Source organism: Chiloscyllium punctatum, chromosome 38, assembly GCF_047496795.1.
Source record: "Chiloscyllium punctatum isolate Juve2018m chromosome 38, sChiPun1.3, whole genome shotgun sequence".
NCBI lineage: Eukaryota > Metazoa > Chordata > Chondrichthyes > Orectolobiformes > Hemiscylliidae > Chiloscyllium > Chiloscyllium punctatum.
The window spans coordinates 33784609-33810098 of NC_092776.1; the positions used below are offsets into that span (position 1 = coordinate 33784609).

Genomic DNA, 25490 nt, shown 5'->3' on the forward strand with positions numbered 1-25490 from the left:
AACAGTGGCACCACGTTTGCCAACCCTCAGTCTTCCGGCACCTCACCTGTGACTATTGATGATACAAATATCTCAGCAAGTGGCCCAGCAATCACTTCTCTGGCTTCCCACAGAGTTCTCAGGTGCACCTGATCTGGTCCTGGGGATTTATCCACCTTTTAACTGTTTCAAGACATCCAGCACTTCCTCCTCTGTAATCTGGACATTTTCCAAGATGTCACCATCTATTTCCCTACAGTCTGTATCTTCCATATCCTATTCCACAGTAAATACTGATGCAAAATATTCATTTAGTATCTCCCCCATTTTCTGTGGCTCCACACAAAGACCGCCTTGCTGATCTTTAAGTGGCCCTATTCTCTCCCTAGTTACCCTTTGTCCTTAATATATTTGTAAAAACCCTTTGGATTCTCCTGAATTCTGTTTTCCAAGCCTGTCTCATGTCCCCATTTTGCCCTCCTGATTTCCCTCTTAAGTATACTTCTACTTCCTTTATACTCTTCTAAGGATTCACTCAATCTATCCTGTCTATACCTGACATATACTTCCTTCTTTTTCTTAACCAAACCCTCAATTTCTTTAGTCATCCAGTATTCCCTATTCCTACCAGCCTTCCCTTTCACCCTGACAGGAATATACTTTCTCTGGATTCTTGTTATCTCATTTCTGAAGGCGTCCTATTTTCCAGCCGTCCCTTAACCTGCAAACACCTGCCTCCAATCAGCTTTTGAAAGTTCTTGCCTAATACTGTCAAAATTGGCCTTTCTCCAATTTAGAACTTCAGCTTTTAGATCTGGTCTATCCTTTTCCATCACTATTTTAAAACGTATAGAATTATGGTCACTGGCCTCAAAGTGCTCCCCTACTGACACCTCAGTCACCTGCCCTGCCTTATTTCTCAAGAGTAGGTCAAGTTTTGCACCTTGTCTGGTATGTACATTCACATACAAAATCACAAAATTCACTTAAGAAATTCCTCTCCATCTAAACCTTTAACACTATGGCAGTCCCAGTTGATGTTTGGAAAGTTAAAATCCCCTACCATAACTACCCTATTATTCTTACAGATAGTGGAACTAATACTGGCATTGTTGGAACATAAAAGAAAATGTAAGCAATAAGCCTTTAATATTGCATATTTGAGTATTTGTTCTAATCTAAACCCCTTTCTTTCAGTTTTTGCAAGATACACTTGATGCACTTTTTAACATCATGATGGAGAATTCTGACAGTGACACTTTTGACACCTTAGTATTTGATTCTTTGGTAAGTTTCATTTTTCAAGTTATTATTTCCTTATAAGTTGGATCCTGTTAAACAAATCATAAGTTCTGATTATGAATTGATTTATGTTTTAACCATGAATCTTTGAAAAATATTCTTAGTAATTGATAAAGGTATACTTGGCTATAAATTCAGTTGTTAGCCATTCTTTTTCTTTTGTAGAGTAGTAAATGCCCATTTTATTGATGGTGGTAAATGTTGAGAATTGTTCTGACTTATGGCTTTGAGCGCAGCACTAAACAGATTATGCTTTTATTATATCCTAAACTGCTAGTTTAAGTATCAATGTTTTTTTGAATGGAACTTATTTGATGCCCACTTCATTGGTGCTTTTGATGATACAGTATACAGTTTAAATTTAATTCTCCTGCTTGTGCTTATCATGATTAAATGGTACAACAAAATTGGTTGCATCACAGAAGATTTGTAAATCTTTAATTTTAAAGATGACATGTCTCATTTGAATCAATTTAGAAATTTTTGTTTGAGATACTTTCAGAATTAATTTAAAGCAGAGATTTCTGTATAGCATTTTATATTTTTATTATTTATGTTGTGAGCTTTGTTATAACCTTGTTCTTATATGATGGGGGTTACTCAGTTGAAATAAATATTTGAGGTTTATTTAATAACTTGCTTTAAATCAGTTTTTTAACAATGACCATAGATAGATACTGCCATGGTACAGTTTCATTGGCTGTTCTTCAGAATCTTAGCCAAATAAATAATTATTCATTCTTAAATCTGCATGTTGAATGTTGACGTGATGTTATTCTGTCCAGAGCTTGCATACAAATATAACTATTTGCTCCCCTGATGTCCAGGGGAGCAAATCAATAGTAAATCAAGGTATGTCATGAAATAATATATATGACATATGTAGCAGTTGTGCTGATACAATGGAAATACAGCACTGAAATAGGCTGTTAAACGTGTTGTGCCTGTGCTGGCTCCACAACAGACCTAAGGCCACTCCACTGACTTCTGCCATCAGTTCTGTACTTTCTACTTGATGCATTTTGGGAAATTGAGTGCATTGTACATTAGGATCTTCTTTCAGATAACATAGTTAAGGCTTTTTCTGAAAAAAAATTCCCAAGGTGGAAAAAAAGTGGAATTTTGATAAATTAATCCTGTTGGTTTCCTGGTTGCAGTTTATTTACAATTAGTTGCTTTCTAATTATCTCAGAAATTTTCCTAACTCTTTACTTCGATACCTACTGTTTTACTTTGAAGAAAATGCTCAAACTGGAAAAGAGAGAAGGGGGCTTGTGGGTACTATTAGGGATTTAGGGAACAGTAATGACTTTGGGTATAAGCAGAAAATAATAAAAGGGCAGCTCAGGTTATGTGAGCTGAGAGGGTTGGAATGTAAAAAAATACTTTGTGGCTTTTGTGCCTTAAATTAATATCTCCTTTATGTGAGGTAAAAACAATGACTGCAGATGCTGGAAAGCAAATACTGGATTAGTGGTGCTGGAAGAGCACAGCAGTTCAGGCAGCATCCAACGAGCAGCGAAATCGACGTTTCGGGCAAAAGCCCTTCATCAGGAACCTTCCTGATGAAGGGCTTTTGCTCGAAACGTCGATTTCGCTGCTCGTTGGATGCTGCCTGAACTGCTGTGCTCTTCCAACACCACTAATCCAGTATCTCCTTTATGTGGCTGGGTGTCAAAATATTGTTTGGCAGACTTCTATGAAGTTGCTATTTAAAAATGCTATATGAGCTTTAATGCAAGTTTTTTTTTTAGTTTTACAAGCAGCAAAATCATGTCTATCTTTGCAAGCAAAATAATGTTAAATGTAGCAAAGTTATTTTAAAATCAGTTATTTGGTGTTGCAATTTCATTGCTTTATTTTTGCAATCTAATTTGCCGTCAATAGCACACCAAGCAGTAAAATACAGACTTAAGTTATAGTCTCAATGAGTGACTGCTGTTTGTTTTGAACCTTTTACCACAATACAGGTATTTATTATTGGACTAATTGCTGATAGAAAATTTCAACATTTCAACCCTGTTCTCGAAACCTATATCAAAAAGCACTTTAGCGCAACCTTGGCTTATACGTAAGTGTTTCAAGTGATGTCTGCTTTAAATTCTGCATGCAGATTAATATCTTCTGATAAGTTGGCTTTTTATGACAAAAGTTCGTGTTTTTACTGTTGTGTTGTTATTATTGGAGAAGTCAGATCGCAAACTGAAATCTGGCTTGATCATGTTTGTTTTGTTTTTGACTGCAGAACAGAAGTTCCTTCAAGCAAAGGAATGAAGATAAAATTGAACTAACCAATATACTTATGGCACAAACTTAAAAATGTTGAAATGCGGGGTCAACTATAATCCTACTAATCCCAAAAAAACATTTCTTTGCAGATTCCAAAACATTCTGTACAGTACCCAAAGCACCCCTTATATTAATAGATATACCAGAGCATCCAATCCTCTAACATGTCAATAGATTTAATTTGACTGCAGCTCCTAGTATGGAAAATCTGATTGCATGTAATTTTGACTTGGACAATTTATGCTCCTTTCTTTATCTGGAGACTCTACTGAGATGGGTATGCATCTAGTCAGACACTGTATTTTGATCAACAAAGTGCTTCACAAACTTAAATAAAAACAAAAATAACTACTGATGCTGTACATCAGAAACAAAAGCAGAAGTTGCTGGAAAAGCTCAACAGGTCTGACAGTATCTGTGGAGAGAAATCACAATTAATGTTTCACATTGAGTGACCCTTTCTCAGAATTGAGCTTTTCCAGTAATTTGTGCTTTTGTTTCTGATTTACAGTATCTGCAGCCATTTTGGCTTTGGAAAGGTAGGCCATTGCAATGTGCAGACAGTAATATTGACGTAGAAGAAAGGAAGCTATGTTCAATGAGGTTATTAGTCTTGAGAATCATGTCACCAAATAGAAGTCATGAACTAAAAACAAATTGCTGGAAAAGCTCAACAGATCTGATAGTATCTGTGAAGAGGTATCACAATTAACATTTACCATTGAGTGACCTTTTCTCAGAATTGAACTTTTTGTTTTTGGTTCACAAATTTTTATTTCGTGACATGGCTGTTAAGAATAATAGCCTCATTGAACATAGCTTCCTTCCTTTTATGTCAATAATACTGTTTGCATATTGGAAAGGCCTAGCTTGCTTACAAATCCTAATAAGAAAATGCTATCCTGGATAGTGTAAGGTCTGTTGTAATTAAAACAATCTACAATGTCATGTTAATGGTTACTGGAGTGTAGTGTGAATTGAGATTTAATTCTTTTAATTAGCAAATTCACCAATCTTACCATTCTGTTGAATGTTTTGTGTTATAAGCAGAGAGTTTATAAAATGGCATACTTATGGAAATTAAGCTATTTATAAAAAACCTCTAATGACCATAATCCTTTTATTGCTAATCTCTCAGCCTATACTTAGAGTAGAATGAATAGTATTTTAAAATTCTGTCTTTCCTGCTAGATGCTAGGAACCTAATGGCAATGAAGTCAGAAAGTTTCAAAACAGGCAGGTCTGTAGTCCAAGTCTTCCCCATATTTTTGTTTAACTTTCAGTGCCTGACTTAGAGTACATATAGATGCCTGGAGGAATTAACAGACAGCAGCATTGGAGTACTTCTATGATCCTGTGCAGCTGATGAAATTTAATTTAGATTCATAAATCTGGAGTTGAAAACTAATCTCAATAGTAGTGACCGCAAAAACTATTGATTATTTTTAAAATAATCATCAAGTTGGCTAATGTCCTTTCAGGAAGCAAATCTGCCACCTTCATTTTGTCTGGGTTACGTGTGACTCGAATTAGTAGTAAAATAGTTTACTCTTAACTGCTGTCTGGAATGGCTGAGAAGCCATTCAGTTAAGTGCAAATATTGATGTACAACAAAGTTTGCTCTTGGTATAACCCATTTACTACAATGAAATATAGTCATTTGGTTTTGTAGAGCAGTCTGTTGTTAGTCTTTTTGAAGAAAACGAATTGTTTGGTTTAATTCTCTCCAGAAACAAGGTGTGTAAATGGTGCATTGAACTAAGTCTTAATTTTTAATCAGGAAACTTACCACAGTGCTGAAAAACTATGTGGACAATTCAGAAAAACCTAATGTGACAGATCAGCTTTATAAAGCGATGAAATCCTTAGAATATGTCTTCAAATTCATTGTTCGTTCCCGAATACTCTTTAATCAGTAAGTATTACTTCTTAAATGATTCTATTCCTAATGCACACATGAATCCATTGAAAAATGTAGCATCATATATTCTAAGGGCTGACGAAATAGATTTTATGAATTGAAAGTCTTTTACATGGGTAATTTTACCTGAGGAAACTCGTAGCTGTTTCCATTTTGGTGCACATATTACATGGCTTAAAAGATCATAGAATTTGGGCATAACTGGTTCACATATAAGTTAAATACATCAAGTTTTTGCCAGGAATAAGGGCACAGATCTATCTGTAGTAGATCAAGGACAGTGGGTAGCAAATCCACTTGTAGAGAGTGAGTGTATGTCAGGTCTCCTGGATCTCCTATGTTCTTCCATCAAACTTTCTATCCTAATGAATCTCTACACATAGAACTCGATTCTTCAATGTGAGTATCCTTTAATTATCATTGTTCAGGGATCAAAGCATACATTCAGATTTTCAGATGTGTTACTTTTCTTATTTTGTTAATTGAAAATTATTTTGATTGTCTTAAAAATCCTCACTGAGTTCTCCTTTGTACTATGTTACGTGCAATTCATTTTTATGGATCAATACTAGTCTCACACAGAATTAAAAAGCTCTGATTGGATATTCTTAAAAGTACTTTATCTGTCATGTATAAGAATATTGCACAAGGAACAGATTTTAGGACATGGGACCCCTCAAGCTTGCTCAAACGCACAGTAAGATAATGACTTGTGAAGTTATCTAGTTTTGGCTACAGCTACATTCCTGTTCCTCATAATCCTTCATTCTACACATCCCACCAGTTCCCAGTTGTCAAGACCCTCAGAGAATCATCTTGCGCAAAGTGCATTTGGGTAATCTTAACCTAGCTCTTCGTGGGCAGAGGCACAAGCCATATAATTTTTCTTAATACAATGCTACTTATGAAATTTTATGCTCAGAAATGCATATCACACACCTCTGGAATGGGTGGGACTTGAAGCCAGGCCATCTGTCCCAGAGATAGGAACATACCACTGTGCCACGAGCTCTTATGATATTTTAAAACTTTTGTTTAGAAATTACAAGAATGGATAGTATGGGAAATGGATAAATGCCCTACTGATTACAAACATTGGCTATAGCAATGAGAAGTGCTCTTGAAGACTTGCTAGAGTATGTAGTATATATCCAATCATTATCTTTATCAGTTTGGCAATTGATTGGTTATTTAGTTGTCTTTGAGGGGTGACTTTAGACAGGTTTATAAAATCATGAGGGCATGAAGAGAGTGAGTAGTCAAGATCCTTTCCCTGGGTTGGGAAACTCTCGTCCATCTTAGGACAAGCCAGACAGAGACATGCATGAGAATTCCTAGAAGCATGGCATTCCAACAGGAACTGTATCAACAAAATACATCGATTTGGACTTCATTTACCACCCTCTGAGAAAGAGAACAGGAAATGACATCACCACAGGAACTGACATCGCCAATCCAAGGAAACCAAAACACACACACAGAAAGTGGGTCACTAACACCAGTGCTTCACCGGAGGGTCTCTGATGATGTTACCAAGTATGGTGTTGAAACGTCTGAAAATGAATCTTCCAGCTCAGCGAGCAAACATAGATCCATATCGTGTAATAATAAGGAAGTTATGATGGTCCTGTACTAAGCACTGGATATAAAGGCATCACATATATTGCAGATACAATTCATGAAAATGGTTCTAAGGTTGAGTTATTTAAGTTTGAAATTGTCCATTGTGTTCAGCGATGTGTAGGTTAGGTACAATAGTCAGGTAAGTATAGGATAGGGGGAAATAGGTCTAGGTGGGCTACTCCTTGGAGGGTTTGTGTGGACTTGTTTGGCCAAATGGCCTATTTCCACACTGTAGGGATTCTATGATTCTTATGCAGCTACTTTGTAGGAGCTGAGGCTCTTGTCCTTGGAGACGGTTGTTCTTGTTGTTCATCAACATTCGGGATACATAGGAGAAAACATGACTGTTGGCAGTGGGATCATGAACCAGAGGATACCAATCTAATGAGCAGATACTTTTATGTTGAAAAGTATTACCTGATTATGTGGCAGCTGATTCAGTTGAGGCAACATAAAGAGAATTGTATGATTATCTGAGGAGAAAAAAAATTGCAGTGCCACATGAATTGAGAAGGTGAGGTTTTGGAGAGATTTCATATGGACCATATGGGCCAAATGGCTTCCTTTTCTGTTGAAATCATCTGTCATACTATAAAGAATCAGATTAGATTATTTTTGATGTTTTAAAATTTCTTGTTTGAGTAGCAAACAACATTTGAAATTAGATTCCTGGGATCTTACTGTTTTATGTATGTAATTTAATTTGAGGTTTGCACTTTAGAATGTTTGAGTTTGCTTATAGGAAGTTTATATATACATTTCATTCATAGACAGGATTGTTTTCTTGTTCCTGTTCCACCTTTATATCTGTGCCAAATCCATCTTTGTTCTGTTTACTCAAGTTGAGGTCCAGTTCCATGGAGACCAGAATCTTCTCAACGTGTGTTGTTCTATGAAGGGCAAATGACTTAGTTCATATTCTATCCTGGCAATTACTACATATTAGACTTTAGTATAAGTTTCTGATCAAACATTGCATTTTCAAGATTCAGTATTATGAGAAATCCTGGTAACATTGAATGGATTGAGTAATAAATCAACTGTTGTAACTGATGGTTTACCCACGCATGAGCCCAAATAGGGAATTGTGGTCTGCTGGTCGCGTAATAACATACATCATATCTGAGCTTGACACTCTTCTCCATTGCTAAATATACTTGGACAATTTCCAGCTGCAATACGAGAACACTGATCAGGATTGGGAGGTACAGCTTATTTTGTTTGATATTATTATTATTTTTCTAGCTTCCTATTCCTTGACTGCTTAAGTTAATTGCTTCATTTCTGTTGATATTTTGGGTGAGACCAGATAAGTCAGATGAAATGACTTAGTATCAGTCCAGCTGCAATATTTGTCTTTTGAGGCATTAGGGGAGCCAAAACTTTAGATTTTAATTATAATGGATATAATATCTGGCATGCCCCCAGTGTCATCATTTCTGAACTACATTCACCATTTTAGCTTCAGAAGTACAGTTGATGTGTAATTTATTTGTTTTCATCAGAGGTAAAGATTGCCCAAAGTTGTATATTGATTAAACTCTACCCATCGTATCTTTTGTGCTTCTGAGGAAGGATCACTCCACCTGAAACATTAACTCTGATTTCTTTCCACACGTGTTGCCAGACTTGCTGACCTTTTCCAGCAGTCTCTGTTTTTATAGTTGTTGTGGCTCTGTTTTGTATTTTACCAATTGTAACAAGCCTGCACTGTCATTTTCCATTTAAGACAGACAGACAGATATTTATATTTCAGAATCTGTTCATTTTTCCTCCTTTTGTTTCAATGCATTCAAATTGACATCTTATTGTTTTTCTCCCTATGAAATACTTGAATACTTGATATGTAGTACATCCTGCTTTGCATTTTGAATCAATCATGCATATATATTTTTAAATTTTGTTGCCATTTTGGATAAAAAATTAAGTTGCCTGTGTACATAGTTATATACAATTATAATAAAGAAATACTCATGAAGGTGATGCTATGAGAGACTGTCACTGTTCAAAGAGAAATCCAGAAGTTTAATGAATTGACAGAGCACTTGCCATAAGTCATTTCCATTTGTAAATGAAAACAAAAAATGAAAAATGTTGTTATATAAATGAAATAAATCAATCGTTACCACCATATATAAAGTCAGTTTAACTCTTTAACTTTCCCTCCTAAAGTTGCCTTATTCATTTCAAATTCCATTCATTTCTTCACGGGCCAATTCAAATTTATACCAAGCTTTCTGGAATTCACTTTAATTCTGCTAACAATTCAAATCTAGAGAGTATCCCAGCAGCATTCCACACTTTTTTGAGTCAACCACATGCCTAATTGATTAACATTTATTTTTCACACAACACCAGGTTATAGTCCAACAGCTTTAGTTGGAAGTACACTAGCTTTCAGAGCGACGCTCCTTCATCAGGTGATTGATCAATCACCTGATGAAGGGGCGTCACTCCGAAAGCTAGTGTACTTCCAATTAAACCTGTTGACTATAACCTGGTATTGTGTGATTTTTAACTTTGTACACCCCAGTCCAACACCGGCATCTCCAAATCATAACATTTATTTTGTTTTGCTATCCCAACTCGATGCAAAACAATCTAAACCTAGATCAAGACTGCAGCTGTCTCTGTCTATCCCCAGCTCATGCGTTATGGTCATGTGACGTGCTTTGGCCTAGGTTAAACATAAATGCAAACAAATTATTTTACCTTAAACACAGTTCTTTGATTCTTAACTCATGCAAAGCATTTTTATCTCTAATTTAGTATTACAGTGCTTTCTTTCAGAATTTCTATCTTTTACCTTCTTTTATGCAATAATGGTACATGAAAATAAAGATAACCTTTACCTTTTTTTGTGTTGCTTTCAGCAGTTTCTGATTATGTTTGTGTTTGATTATATAAAGAAAATTTATGCACATAATTTTCAAAAACTTTATTCAGGTAATATTTATGTAACAAAAGCAGAGCATTCGAAATGCTGGACATTGACCATTCCTCCCAATTTCATATTAAATGTTTTCCACGCAGAGAAAAATAGGACCATGTCAGTTAGAACTTGTTTTATGTTCTGCAGGCGTGTATTAAGCTGAGTATCTTTCCTTACTCTATTTTAATCTAGAACAGTGATAAGCAATTTTAATACTAAAGCAAAGCACTTCTAACTTTTAACTGATTAATTGCATTTATGTTCCAGCTCATGGCATTTGTAGACAACGGGAAAGAGGAAAAGTACTTGTCACTTGAATTCATTTTTAATTGAACTCTTGCACACATTAAATGTTTATGTTTTCATACACAACTGTATGTGTGAACAATAGGGAGAGAGATAAAGTTCTCCCTTCTGTAAGTTATCAGTTTAAACATGGACACACTACTTTTTCTTACAGGAAAGAACGATGACCTACTATTTGTTTTCAGTTTATACAAAATTGCCAAGAATGATAAAAAATTCAATCTTTAAAATGTCAAGAATATTGTTGGAAGACCGTATGATTCATAGAATTTTATTTGGTCACTATTATTCTTAGTGTGGGATAAACATCCTTACAGTTATGAAGTTGTCAATATTCTATTTCACGGAGTTCTACTTGCTATCATGTTACCTACACACTCCATCACTCACTCATTCACAGTCCTAGTTTTCCATTCCCTCATTCTCTCCAAGAATGGGTTAAAAGTGTGACAATGGTCCTCAGCCTTTGAGGACTGCACATGTGCAAAGGGATATAGGTTTCTGCAGCCTGTCTATTTTCAAGGCGATATTAACTCAAAGTACAATAAAATTCATATTTGGCAATAACTGTATTTTATGCCCCTGGCAATGACATTTCTTAGTTTGAATATAAAGAAAAACAAAAGAAGCATCTTTATGGAGGGTGCCAATATCTGTTATTTCATTATCATGTTAAAACTACATTGAATTTCAAATATACCAAATAAATCTAAACATAAAATAAGACTTTCTATATTTTCTTTTACTACTAATCATCTTTTATAAAATAGAAAGTAGATGATAAATGATCTACTTTAACTCTGCGATCAGTGAAACCCACAGTTTATGGAACAATCTATTGCAAGATCAAGGTTGAGTTATTAGTAAAAACTTCTCTTTTTAATGCTTCATTCAATTTTCAATTTAAAAATACATTATTAATTCATTATTTGCATGTTTCAGTCTTAGTGAAATAGATTATATTCTTCCCTTTTTGAATTCTGAACAGCTTTTATTTTGATAAATGCTTAAATCTTCAACCTATAGTCTTTACATTCATAAGCCAAGACTACTTGATGGCATACTTCAATTTTCATTTTTTGCACGTAAATAAAAGTTGTAACAAGAAATAGTATTCACTTCAGATGAACAAAAAATAGTGTACCTTATTCCAGCATATCAGTTTCATTTGTTGTAAATGCTTGGTTTCATCACCTGATGTGGTCACATCTATGTAAGATTTCACTATTGGTACTAGAAAAGAAGAGTTAGAATAGATGGCATTCTAAAATTCATTTTTATAATTCTATTTGCTTTAATAATTTGTATTTATGCATGTAGAATAGACCTAAAAAATCTATGTTAACCACTCAATGTTAATAACTAAGGAATAGATAATTGATCAAATATATTTGCTTTTTTCTTTACATATTGTTACTCAATCGTAAGATGTAGATAAAATGTTTTTATTTCAAGGTTGTATGAGGATAACGGAGAAAGTAACTTTATGGATTCCTTGAGGCAGCTCTTCAGGTCAATCAATGACATGATGAACAGTGCTTCAGATCAGACAGTAATAGTTAAGGTAAATCTTGCCTGACAATCTAAAATCATGAAGCTTCTCTGTTTGAAAAAGATTGCATTTGGGAGTGTCTTTAATGCAGTGTAAGCAGATGTAAAATACTCTAACTTAGTTGTTTATTTATGTGTATTTTCATATATTGGGTATATGTTATATATTTATGACTTTATATATTGTTATGATCACTTTAGAAATCAACCTGTTTTCGTTTTAAAACAAATGAATTTGTCAGTGACCAACAGAAAGAACTGTAGGAAAAGAATCTTAAGAATTTTACATTGATAAAATAAAATAAGTATCGACTCAATATTAACAGGCAATAAACACACAATAGTACATCAAACTAAACAAAAGGTACTTCCCATTAACTAACTTTAGTTGAAATACATAATGATACATTTTACATCATGTCCCCAACCAATACACAACTTTGAAGGTTAAATCCCAAGCTCCTCTTGATTTTTTGCCAATCGTTTTTCTCCTTGGCGTGCCAGGTAAGACCTCCATTGTATTTGAAGGTTGTTCAACATGGTCTTCTGAGATTCCCCAAAACAACTTGCAGCAATAAGGCTCTTGCCAACAATTTCTTGTTCCTTACATATCTAAAACCCTGTCTCTTCGAATAAAGAGCCACTTTCCCAATGGCATCCTGCTTATGGCTATTTGTGTGCTGCCACAGCAGCAACTGTTTCTGTCGTCTTGTCTTGCTCTCTGTCTGTATGTGTTTATCCAGGGAAAAACAGCTCTACTTTTGTATCAAGGTATGAAAGCTTGTGACTTGATCCTTTTTGTCCATTATGGTTATAACTGACTATGGGTAGACTTGGTCTGATCACACCAACTCCATTTAAAACAATGTGTTTTTATGTTAAATTGTAAGGAGATGGCTTTTTATAAAATCTTGCATTTATAGCGATTTATTAAAATACACAAATTATCAATGTATGTCCAAATATGTATTTGTTTATATATTATAAAAAAATATACAATAATTATGCCAAATCCACTCACTGTCAATATTGTTTCTGTTAAGAGAAAGTAGTGAAGGGCATTGAAAAGAATTGTTGAGACATCAGCACAAATCATCTTGGTTTACATGTGAAATAAATCAAATCAATTTATTTCAAAAAGCAAGTAGACAAAGGCCCAGGTTCCTCAAGCAGTGGTGATGTTATGCTGCTCTCCACTGACCTTAAAAAAAAAAACGCTGACTGCAGATGTCAAGCAGGTTAAATGCAAATCAGATTTAAAAATTATTGTAGACTGCAAACTCAGAAGTAAGGAACATGTAGATTTGACCATGTAGATGTACTTTGAAGTAGAAGCTAGAATACCATAAATTTTTAAAAATCACATTACACCAGGTTATAATCCACCTGTTGTGTGATTTTTAACTTTGTACATCCTAGTTCAAAACTGGCATCTCTAAATCATAACATTTTAAAAACACATGATTTTAAATATCTATGATTTTTTGATCACAATGGAGGAGTTTGACATTCAGCATTTGTAAAATGCTACTTTATCTCCAGGGAATACTGTTCTATAACTGAGTTCGTAAGCATTGCAAGATACTTGATCTTGTTCAACAAAATGTAACTTTTTCAAGGGTTTATATAGCAACACTAATAATACAAAAAATTGGAAGTTCATGTCAAATCAAGTAGTTTCTAAGATTCCCTTGCAGAGACTTAACAACTTGTGAAGGAGGAGAAAATCATTGACAGTAGCTTCTGGATTCCCATTTTAACTGCATCTATGTGGGCACCAGAAGACACTGTCACTTTCACAGCTCTAAAGAAAATAAATACTGACAGTTTCACCATCAATCCATCCATAAAACCTCACTGTTTTTAAACTGTCCTGGACAGTTTGTGCTTTGGAACAATAAGCAATATCAAAGTGTGTGGTGCTGGAAAAGCACTACACCAGCATCACATTCTTTGACTCTAATCTCCCGCATCTGCAGTGCTCACTTTCTCCCAGTTAAATAAGCAGTATGTTAGATGCAAGAAAACTTAAGGAACACAGGTATTTGAACCCTGAAAAATTTTTCAATCCGGCCATTATTTTTGAGTTCTGCATAGCTTTTCAATTGCTCTGGTTTGCTTGATACTAGCCATGATGTTCTGCCAATTTATTTCTGGGTTGGTGGGACTGTCCTGTGAAGAGAGATTGGGCATACTGGCTCTGTATTCTGTAGAGTATTGAAGAATGAGAAGTGGTCTCCTTGAAGCCTCCAAAATAGTAAAAGCGATAGAGTACCTGAAAGTAACATGTTTCTCCTGTTTGTTTGTCTTGAACCAGGGATCACCATTTAAAAATAGGAGAGATGCCATTAGGAGCAATTAAAAAAAAATGTTACTCAAAGGATTGTGAATCTTTGAAAATCTCTACCCCAAAGGGTTCTGGAAGTTTATTCTTAGAGTACATTTAAAGTTGACATTGATTTCTGATTACCGTTGGTAGAAAGGATTATGGGAATATTGTAGGTAAAATGGATGAGGTGTATAAATTGTATAAAGTGGCTCAATTGAGCAAATGGACTACACTCCTATGAAGAAGCTAAAGGACTGCGGATGCTGGAAATCAGAAACAAAAACTCAGCAAGCAGATTTGACAGCATCTGTGGAGCAAAAGCAAAGTTAACATATCGGATTGGTTTTGGACTCTTCTTTAAAAAAATAGATTGTGTAGGTATGAAAAGATTGATGTATATATGATGATGATGGAGTAGATGAGGGAGGAAGAGGAAATGATACTTGGAGATGAAGCCCAGAGAGAGAGAGAGGATAAGAGTTGAATAGATTAAAAAAAGGATAAAGGTCAGCCTCGGGGAAAATCCTGAGGAGCTGATAATGGGATGGTTGTTGTAGTAGCTTATGTGCTAACAGCACCCAACGTGTGGTGTTTAGGTTAAGGATTTGGGAGAAGGTGCTCAACTGTAAAGCTTATTGAATTTGATATTGAATCCTGAAGGCTGCAGGGTCCCCAACAAGATGCTGTTTTTACATCTTGCGCAGAGCTTCATTGGAACACTGCAGCAAGCCTGAGACTGAGGTATTAGCCAGGAAACACGGTGGTGTGTGGAAGTGGCAGACAACAGGAAGTTTGACCATTTTTGTGTACAGAACATAGGTGTTCTGCAAAGCTGTCACCCAGTTTGCATTTCATCTCCCCAGTGTCGAGTCGACCACGTTTTGAATAGTGTATTCAGCAGACAAGATTGAGTGAAGTGCCAGTAAATCATTGCTTCGCCTGGAAGGTGTTCCTGGGGCCTTCATCTCCCGAGTCACCACCTCCCTTCTGTGGGTTATTTCTCAGGATCTCCTACCTCCCCCTCCTTTCTTGTCTATCTCTCCTCCTCCTACCCCTTCCCTGCTCCCCCCACTGGGTTTTAAATAGCTTTAATTTGATGTAGTTACCTTCTAAGAAATCTGCTCTTAAGGGAAACTGGTTAAGCTGTATATTGTCTCTGCATTCAACAAGGTGCAAAACAATCAGCTGGCTGGCAGACACTTCACTTACTGTATAGTCATGTAAAGGACTGTGACAATGTAATACTGAAGCTTCTGCTCCAGCGTTTGCTGCACCCTGGGGCAAGTTGTGTATTTTGATCAGCAGCATTGTGGAAAACATTGAACAAAATGAAGGGCAAATCTAATCTATTTAATTTACCACCCTATTAGTTTACTCACAATCATTATCAAAATGATGAAAGGTGTCATCAAGAGTCCTATCAAATGACAATTCCTTAATAATAACATGCTCACTGACACTCCTTTTGGGTTCCAATAGGCTCATTCAGCTCGTGACCTCATTACAGTTTGTTCCAAATATGGACAGAAGAGCTAAATTTAGCAGGAGTTGGGGAGTGGGGATGATTGTTCTTGACATCAAGGCAATATTTGACTAAGTGTGGCATTAAGGAATGCAAAGGAGTCATGAAGATGATTATTCGGGTCAGAGTCATACCTGGCAAAAGAGAAGACAGTTGTGGTTGTCAGAGGTTCATCATCTCAGCTGTAGGACATCGCTGCAGGATTTTCTCAGGCTCATGCTGACCCATCATCAGCTGCTTCATCAATGACCTTCCCTTTTTCATAAGAACTGAAGTAGGAATGTTCACTGACGAATCGTTCAAAACAATTCCTGATTTCTCTCACATTGAAACAGCCTGTATGCAAATACAGGAAGATTTAGATAATGTTCAAGAATGTGCTTGTAAGTGGGAAATAATATTCACACCACGTGACAATAATGACATCTAGCAAGAACGAGTCCAACTAATGGCCCTTTGACATTCAATGGCATTACTATTGCTGAGTCCTCCAGTATCAATCAATGCTGATTTAGCATTGACAGTAAATGAAACTAGACCTGAGGAATATATACTTGGGCTTCAATTGCAGGGCAGAATCGCGGCATTTTATGATGAGTGACTCCCCAAAGCCTGTCCAATGTTTACAGCTCATGTTTGGAATACTTCCTGTTTCCTGGATGTGTCCAGCTCCAGCAATACCTGAGAAACCTGACACCATCCATGACAAAGCAAATACCCTGAGGTTGCTTTCTGATTCAGCCTTCACTCCTTTCCCCATCGATGCATATTGGCAGCAGTACGTATCATCTACAAAATGCATGTCAAAAAATTCACCAAGATACCTAAGAGAGCAGCTTCCAAACCAATGATCTCTACCACATTGAAAGACAAGGACAGGAGCAAGTGGTGTATCACCACCTGCAAATTCCTCTCTACGCCATGCACCATCCTGACATGGAACTATATCACTAATCCTTCACTGTCGCTGGGGCAAAAGTCCTGAAACTGATTTCCTAATAGCGCAATATATCTACACCAAATGGACTGCAGCCATTTCAAGAATGCAGGTTGCCATTGTCTTCGTGAGAGCAATTACTTATGTATAATAAATGATGATCCAACCAATGATTTCCACATCAACAAATGAATAAACAGTTATTTTCAGTGTTTCAGACATTTGGCTCAATACTTATCATCAGCGAGCAACTCTTTTTCTTAGATGCAATGTTTCGAAGCCTGATTTTTTTTTTAAGCTGTCAATAATGTCTTTGCACTGAAATAACAGAGATCATGTAACTGTGATTTTTCAGGAACTTTTCAGTAACACTTCAAAAAAATATTGTTTAAATTGTTATGTCAAAATAAAAGCCATCCACAAAAATGGGATTTAGGGCTGTCAATTTCTGTTGCAAACTAAGTGTATCTTATCTATGATGTTTATAGGGAGCAGCTTTGAAATACCTGCCAACAATTGTCAATGATGTGAAATTGGTATTTGATCCCAAGGAACTTAGGTAAGAACTCAGTTGCCTTAATGCATTTCTAAGTACTTAAGTAGGCTTCTCTTGTTGAATACCAAACAAATCTGATTGTTTGGAATTATAAGTTATGTTTTAGAGTTTGCCCACTCAGGGTCAATTAGTGAACCAGTTTGCAATTTTACAATTCATTTGTGACTTGCAGTTCCTGCACCTAGCTGGTCCAGATATTGAATTGCTCAGTCTGCCGCATCTGTCAAACCATTCCTTTACTGTACTTTACTGGCATCCAAGGTGCCATCCAAAAATACATATTTTCTGCTACCCATTTCATAGATTGGCAAACTCTTCTGAGTTGTTGCCCCATCTGATTTCCTGTCATGAAGCTTTTCAAGTTTCTGGCCTCTCTTCCTGGAAATAGAAATGGGAGTCATTATCTGATTAGATTTGACTTGGGTAGAAGTATTGCAGATATTGCTAGCATTGCAATATTGATTCTTTTACTACAAAGACAAGTTGTCTTTTCAATGGTCAAACTGTGTCTGACTGATGTGACATGACACTTGGATCTGTAGTGTTGCTTGAGGGTGTACTATGGAAGATAATTGGTCTCCTGACCATATACTGTGTTGATAAACAGTTTCAATGGCTTGCATTGGGCAACACGGTGGCTCAGTGGTTAGCACTGCTGCCTCACAGGACCAAGGACCCAGGTTCAACTCCCGCCTCAGGCAACTGTCTGTTTGCACATTCTCCCCGTGTCTGCGTGCCCCCCCCCCCCACCCCGCCTCCGGGTGCTCCGGTTTCCTCCCACAGTCCAAAGATGTGCAGGTTTGGTGAATTGGCCATGCTAAATTGCCCATAGTGTTAGATGTAGGGGAATGGGTCTGGGTGAGTTGCTCTTCGGAGGGTCAGTGTGGACTTGTTGGGCCAAAGGGCCTGTTTCCACACTGTAGGGAATCTAATCATGACTGACTATCTTGAGAAAGGAATTTACAAACTACCCTCAATGTAGTAGGAGGGTATAATGTTGAGTGCCTTATGTGCGCCAGGTAGTAGCACTAGTTATACATAATGGTGTAGTGTATTGAACAATAAGGGACTAATGAAATGGAGTGGGAGATGCTATGTGGAAATGCATTCACCGACATTGACCATCTCAAATTGATTAGACTTTTTGGGTTTTCTGTTAGGTTTTCTACAGCATGAATTCATCTCCCTAGTCACCACCTCCCTTCTGTGGGTTATTTCTCAGGATCTCCTACCTCCCCCTCCTTTCTTGTCTGTCTCTCCTCCTCCTACCCCTTCCCTGCTCCCCCCACTGGGTTTTAAATAGCTTTAATTTGATGTAGTTACCTTCTAAGAAATCTGTTCTTAAGGGAAACTGGTTAAGCCATATATTCTCTTTGCATTCAACAAGGTGCAAAACAGTCAGCTGGCTGGTAGATACTTCACTTACTGTATAGTCATGTAAATGAGGGCACTACATTTTGTTTCCTGCCTCCAACAGAACTAACATGGGCAGGTCATAAATAACAGCTAATGTAAAAATAATGTAGGTCAATTTTTAACCCATGTTCTGTTGTAATGTGTATTTTCAATATTCCCCATTCTACTAATCCCATAGAAGATTTGTAAATAGACCTCTATGGAATTTATCTTTTATGGTGAGGTGTTTATTATGGTACTTGTCAGCTGAGATAGCAATTGCTAATTTTTTAAATGGGCAAAGAAAATAATTGTCAAGCTTTGAAAAGTTAATGAAGATTGCATGTTTTTAAAATCATTTGTTTGAAACTTAAACTCTTACCAATGTGTTTTGTGTTTTGGTATCCATGCATAGACTTCAAAAAGCCAGATTTAAAAGACTAAAGCATCCTTAAATATTTTAACTATAAAAATATGAATATGTGTTTCAAACATTTAGTTTTAAATATTGAGTTATAAGAATTATAATCCAGTAATGCCATATCACAAAATTATGTTGTAGTCAGGTAGTGTTGGAATTTTAAAATAAATTACATGATTGTTCTGACATTCTTGTGGTCAACCTCATAGAGATTTTAAAATATTAAGTATTCTTTGATCATGTACTTACGGCCTAAATTTGGTCATAATTTAATTGCGGCTTGTATGATTGCTTTTTTTTTGTACAGTAAACTATTTACAGATTTTATCCACAAAGTTCCATCAGGCAGACTTGTGCTTCAGAAGCTGTACTGTTTGATAGAAATAGTGCACAGTGACCTCTTCACACAGCATGGTGAGTAAGATTTTCTAGCAATTAAAATGGTATTTTTAACCTGCTAAGGTATCTTTCAAATTTTGAATTATGCTGGTACTATGTTGATTTGAAGGAAATTAGGGTTGAGCTAATTAAATTAACTTTGAAAAGCAATATTTGGCATCACAGTTTCTTCAGTTTTCTGCAGAATTAAGCTCGAGAAAAATGTTTATGTGCCTGTAAACAGCTTAGAGTCCCATCACTGGATTTCTTTTTTTAAAAAGTCAAGAAACTCCAGAGCTGAAGAGTGCATTAACCATGTGCAGAATGTAAGGTCCTGATGGGACTTGACAATCTTGATGATAAAAAGATATTTCCCTTCATGAGAGAGACTAGAACTTGGGAGCACAGTTTAAACATGAAGGATAAATAATTTAAGTCAGAGGTGATGATAAATCTTTTCCCCTCAAGTGTCCTGAGTCAGTGAAACTTTTTTTTCCCAGAATAGAGACTGGGTCACAATATTTTCAAGGCATTGGTAGATTAGTTTTTGATTAACGAGAGAGAGAGTGAAAATGGTCTGCAGATATAATATTGAGAGAGAGGGGACACCAGATAAAACGTGCAAGACCAAATAAAACACAGCAAGAAAGGGATAGCACAGGCAATGGATAAACACAGAAAGAGAGGGAAAGCACAGGCACCAGATAAGACACCTCATGAGAGAGAGCAGACGGACACCAGGTAAAACAGAGTGTGACACAGTGGGCATGACCTCCCCCAAAAGAAAACAAGAGTTGAAAAAGCTAATGAGTGTGATATCAGCGCAAAGCAGAGCGCTGATTGATAGGAGTTGATTCTTATTCTACAACAGGAAGAGGAATTTGCTATTTAGTGAGTATTTGTGAATTGGTTAAAGCCTATTTTATTCTTAAAATTTAATATAAGCATACATATTTGTGGCAAAGTTAATATAATATACAAAAATCAACAAACACATGAGTAATGTAACTAAATTAATTAAAAATTCGTGAATGGCAATATAGGTGTTTTTAAAAGCTGCAGTTTGTTGGAACTCAAAGATACTACTGTGATCAAGGACAAACATACCTGTGCTAAGTATTTACAGTTTGACTAACTGCAGCTCAAGGTTTATGGAGAGGCACCTGGATTCTTTTACCAGAAGGCGATCTGACCTCATAGGGTGGGGTGTTGCAATATGGTCAAGGGGCTGGAGGATGAGATGAGGTAGGCAAGGACTCAGGACAGGAGTTCTGCCTCTGCGGTTATGGATTCATAGAGTCATAGAGATGTACAGCACAGAAACAGACCCTTTGGTCCAACTTGTCCATGGCAACCAGATATCCTGACCCAATCTAGTTCCACCTGCCAGCACCTCGCCCATATCCCTCCAAACCCCTCCTCTACATATACCCATCCAAATGCCTCTTAAATATTATAATTGTACTAGCCTCCACCACTTTCTCTGGCTGTTCGTTCCATATACATGCCACCCTCTGCGTGAAAAAGTTACCCCTTAGGTTTTTTTTATCTTTGCCCTCTCACCTTAAATGTATGCCCTCTAGTTCTGGACTCCCCCCATCCCAGGGAAAAGACTTTGTTTATTTATCCTGTCTATGCTCCTCATGATTTTACAAACCTCTATAAGGTCACCCCACAACCTCCAATGCTCCAGGGAAAACAGCCCTAGCCTATTCAACCTCTTCCCATTGCTCAAATCCTCCAACCCTGGCAACATCCTTGTAAATCGTTTCTGAACCCTTTCAAGTTTCACAACATCATTCATATAGGAAAGAGACCAGAATTGCGTGCTATATTCTAACAGTGGTCTAACACTGTCCTGTACAGCTACAACATGACCTCCCAACTCCTGTACTCAATACTCTGACCAATAAAAGAAAGCATACCAATTATCCTATCCACCTGCGACTCCACTTTCAAAGAGCTATGAACCTGCACTCCAAGGTCGCTTTGTTCAGCAACACTCCCTGGGACTTTACCATTAAGTGTATAAGTTCTGCTTAGATTTGCTTTTCCAAAATGCAGCACTTCACATTTATCTAAATTAAACTCCATCTGCCACTTCTCAGCCCATTGGTCCATCTGATCCAGATCCTGTTGTAATCTGACATAACCTTCTTTGCTGTTCACTATACCTCCAATTTTGGTGTCATCTGCAAACTTACTAACTATACCTATTATGCTCACACCCAAATCATTTATATAAATGATGAAAAGTAGTGGACCCAGCACCGATCCTTGTGGCACTCCACTGGTCACAGGCCTCCTGTTTGAAAAACAACACTCCACCACCACACTCTGTCTTCTACTTTTAAGCTAGTCCTGTATCCAAATGGCTAGTTCTCCCTGTATTCCTTGAGATCTAACCTTGCTCACCAGTCGCCCATGGGGAACCTTGTCAAACGCCATATTGAAGTCCATATAGATCACATCTATCGCTCTACCCTCATCAATCCTCTTTGTTACTTCTTCACAAAACTCAATCAAGCTTGTGAGACATGATTTCCCATGTTGACTATCCCTAATCAGTCCTTGCCTTTCCAAATACATGTATGTCCTGTCTCTCAGAATTCCCTCCAACAACTTGCCTACCCACTGACGTCAGGCTCACTGGTCTATGGTTCCCTGGCTTGTCCTTACCATCTTTTCTTAAACATTGGCATCACGTTAGCCAACCTCCACTCTTCCAGTACTTCACCTGTGACTGTCGATGACACAAATATCTCAGTAAGAGGCCCAGTAATCACTTTTCTAGCTTCCCGCAGAGTTCTAGGGTACACCTGATTAGGTCCAGGGGATTTATCCACTTTTATGCGTTTCAAGACAGCCAGCACTTCCTCCTCTGTAATTTGGACATTTTTCAAGAAGTCACCATCTATTTCCTTACATTCTATATCTTCCATGTCCTTTTTAACAGTAAATACTGATGCGAAATGCTTGTTTAGTGTCTCCCCATCTCCTGCGGCTCTACACAAAGGCTGCCTTGCCGATTTTTGAGGGGCCTTATTCTGTCCCTAGTTACCCTTTTGTCCTTAATGTATTTGTAAAAACCCTTTGCATTCTCCTTAATTCTATTTGCCAAAGCTATGTCATGTCCCCTTTTTGCCCTCCTGATTTCTCTCTCATGTACACTCCTATTGCCTTTATACTCGATCTATCCTGTTTATACCTGACATATGCTTCCTCCTTTTTCTTGACCAAATCCTCAATTTCTGATTAGATTAGATTCCCTGCAGTGTGGAAACAGGCGCTTCGGCCCAACAAGTCCACACCGACCCTCGGAGCAACCCACCCACACACATTCCCCTACACCTAACATTACGGGCAATTTAGCATGGCCAGTTCACCTAACCTGCAGATCTTTGGACTGTGTGAGGAAACCCACATAAACACGGGGAGAACGTGCAAACTCCACACAGACAGTTGCCCGAGGCAGGAGTTGAACACGAGTCCCTGGTGCTGTGAGGCAGCAGTGCTAACCACTGAGCCACCATGCCGCTAACCTTGTCATCCAGCATTTCCTATACCTACCAGTCTTTCCTTTCACCCTAACAGGAACATACTTTCTCTGGACTCTAGTTGTCTCATTTCTGAAACTTCCCATTTTCCAGCTGTCCCTTTACCTGTGAACATCTGTCCCCAATCAGCTTTTGAAAGTTCTTGCCTAATACCACCAAAATTGGCCTTTCTCCAATTTAGAACTTCAACTTTTAAATCTGGTTTATCCTTTTCCATCACTGTTTTAAAACTAGTAGAAGTTTTGTTGCTGACACCTCAGTCACCTTCCCTGCCTATTTCCCAAGAGTAGGTCAAGTTTTGCACCTTCTGTCGTAGGTGCATACACATAACGAAGCAGAAAGCTTTCTTGTGCACACTTAACAAATCCCTCTCCATCTAAAATTTTAACACTATGGTAGTCCCAGTCTATGTTTGTAAGTTAAAATCCCCTACCATAACAAATAACTGAGGTCTCCTTAAAAATTTGTTTCTCAATTTCCCTCTGACTATTAGAGGGTTGATAATACTATCCCAATAAGGTGATCATCTCTTTCTTTCTTATTTCTCAGTTCCACCCAGATAACTTCCCTGGGTGTATTTCCAGGAATATCCTCCCTCAGTATAGCTGTAATGCTATCCCTTATCAAAAGCGCCTCCTGTCTTGCCTCCCTTTCTGTCCTTCCAGGAACATGTGTATCCTGGAACATTAAGCTGCCAGTCCTATTCATCCTTGAGCCATGTTTCTGTAATTGCTATGATCTCCCAGTCCCATGTTCCTAATCATGCCTTGAGTTCATCTGCCTTCTCTGTTAGGCCTCTTGCATTGAAATAAATGCAGTTTAATTTATCAGTCCTATCTTCTTCTGTTTTGTCCCTGCCTGCCCTGACTGTTTGACTTGCCTTTGTTCTCAACTGTACTAGTCTCAGATTGATCTCTTTACTCACTATCTTCCTGGGTCTCACCCCCCCAAATTTACTAGTTTAAATCCTCCCAAGCAGTCAAGCAAATCTCCCTGCCAGTATATAGTCCTCTTCCAATTTAGGTGTAATCTGTCCTTCTTGTACAGATCACTTCTACCTCAAAAGAGCTTCTTCTGATTCAAAAATGTAAATCCTTTTCCCATACACCAGCTCCCCAGCCATACATTCATCTGTTCTATCGTCCTATTCCTGCCTTCACTAGCTTGCAGCATCAGGAGTAATCCAGATATTACTACTCTCGAGGACCTCCTTTTTAAATTTCTGCCGAGCTCTCGAAATCTCCCTTCAGAATCTTGCCCTTTTCTGTTCCTCTGCCTTTGGTTCCAATTTGTACAATGACCTCCGGCTGGCACCTCTCCCCCTTGAGAACATTCTGCACCCTCTCTGAGACATCCTTGATCTTGGCACCAGGGAAGCAACACATGATTCTGATTTTTCGCTGCTGGCCTCAGAAATGTCTGTCTGTACCTCTGACTGGAGAGTCCCCTAACGTAATTGATCTCTTGGAACCCGACGTACTCCTCATTGCATTGCGGCCATTCTCAATACCAGAAACTTGGTGTTCGTGCTACATTCCCCTGAGAATCCATCACCCCCTACATTTTCCAAAATAGCATTCTTGTTTGAAATGGGGATAGCCACAGAAGCCTCCTGCACTTGCTGCCGACCTCTCTTACCTTTCCTGTAGTTAACCCATCTATGTGACTATATCTGTGAATTTTCCCCCTTCCTATAACTGCCATTCATCACATCCTCTTGCTCTTGTAAATTCCTCATTGCCTCCAACTGTCTTTCCGACTGATGTATTCGATTTAATAGGATTCGCAACCAGTGGCATTTAATTGCAGATATAATCCTCAGGAACATCTAAACTCTCCCTAATCTCCCTCAACTCCCACATCCGACAAGAGTATATCGCTACTAAAGGCCATTTTTGCTGCTTTCAATCTACAGACCCAGAAAATAGAACTGTCTTATTCCTCTACAAAACAGTTCTCTCAGCTTGTTTGTCTGTGGAATGAATGAACTAAATGACAATGGAACCATGGTACAAGAAGGAATTTCAGCAGGGAGAGCCAAATGGAATGTAGATCAGTAGGGGTCAGGATCGTCAGAGGGATGGACAGTGTTGGTTGCAGGAAAGAGTGAGAGTTGCAGCCAGGTCTGTTTGCTGCATAATGCCAGGGTTCTGATTATCTGGTCTGAACTGGAGATGAGCTTTCAGTGATCCTTGCAGGCACCAATGACAGAGATAGAACTAGGACGGCAGTTCTGCCAGCTAGTGTGAGGAACTAGGTGCCCAATTCAGAAGTAGAACCTCAAAAGTTCTTGATCATCTCTGAATAATGTCAGGATTATTACCTGAGCCACATGCAAATTGGCATACAGCGATCCATGTTTTAAAGCTGAATGCATGGCTAAAAGATTCATATGGGACTAGTTGGTTCCAGTTCCTGCGTCACTAGCCACTATACTGTGGAAAATGGTATGTGTGCCATTAGGATGGTCTATACCTGAACCGTAATGAGAT

At 37.6% G+C, this 25490-nt stretch overlaps 1 protein-coding gene across 5 annotated transcripts in view; it reads left to right on the forward strand.

The window, feature by feature from the left end:
- The window catches only part of dock1 (dedicator of cytokinesis 1), a 577688-nt gene that overhangs the window by 153686 nt on the left and 398512 nt on the right, over positions 1-25490 (forward strand). For all 5 annotated transcript variants that reach the window (XM_072557590.1, XM_072557591.1, XM_072557588.1 and 2 more), the window contains exons 20-25: positions 1177-1266; positions 3252-3352; positions 5351-5485; positions 11808-11916; positions 17180-17250; positions 19371-19477. In XM_072557590.1, the coding sequence (XP_072413691.1) occupies positions 1177-1266; positions 3252-3352; positions 5351-5485; positions 11808-11916; positions 17180-17250; positions 19371-19477 (613 nt within the window). The remainder of the gene's footprint in view (positions 1-1176; positions 1267-3251; positions 3353-5350; positions 5486-11807; positions 11917-17179; positions 17251-19370; positions 19478-25490) is intronic.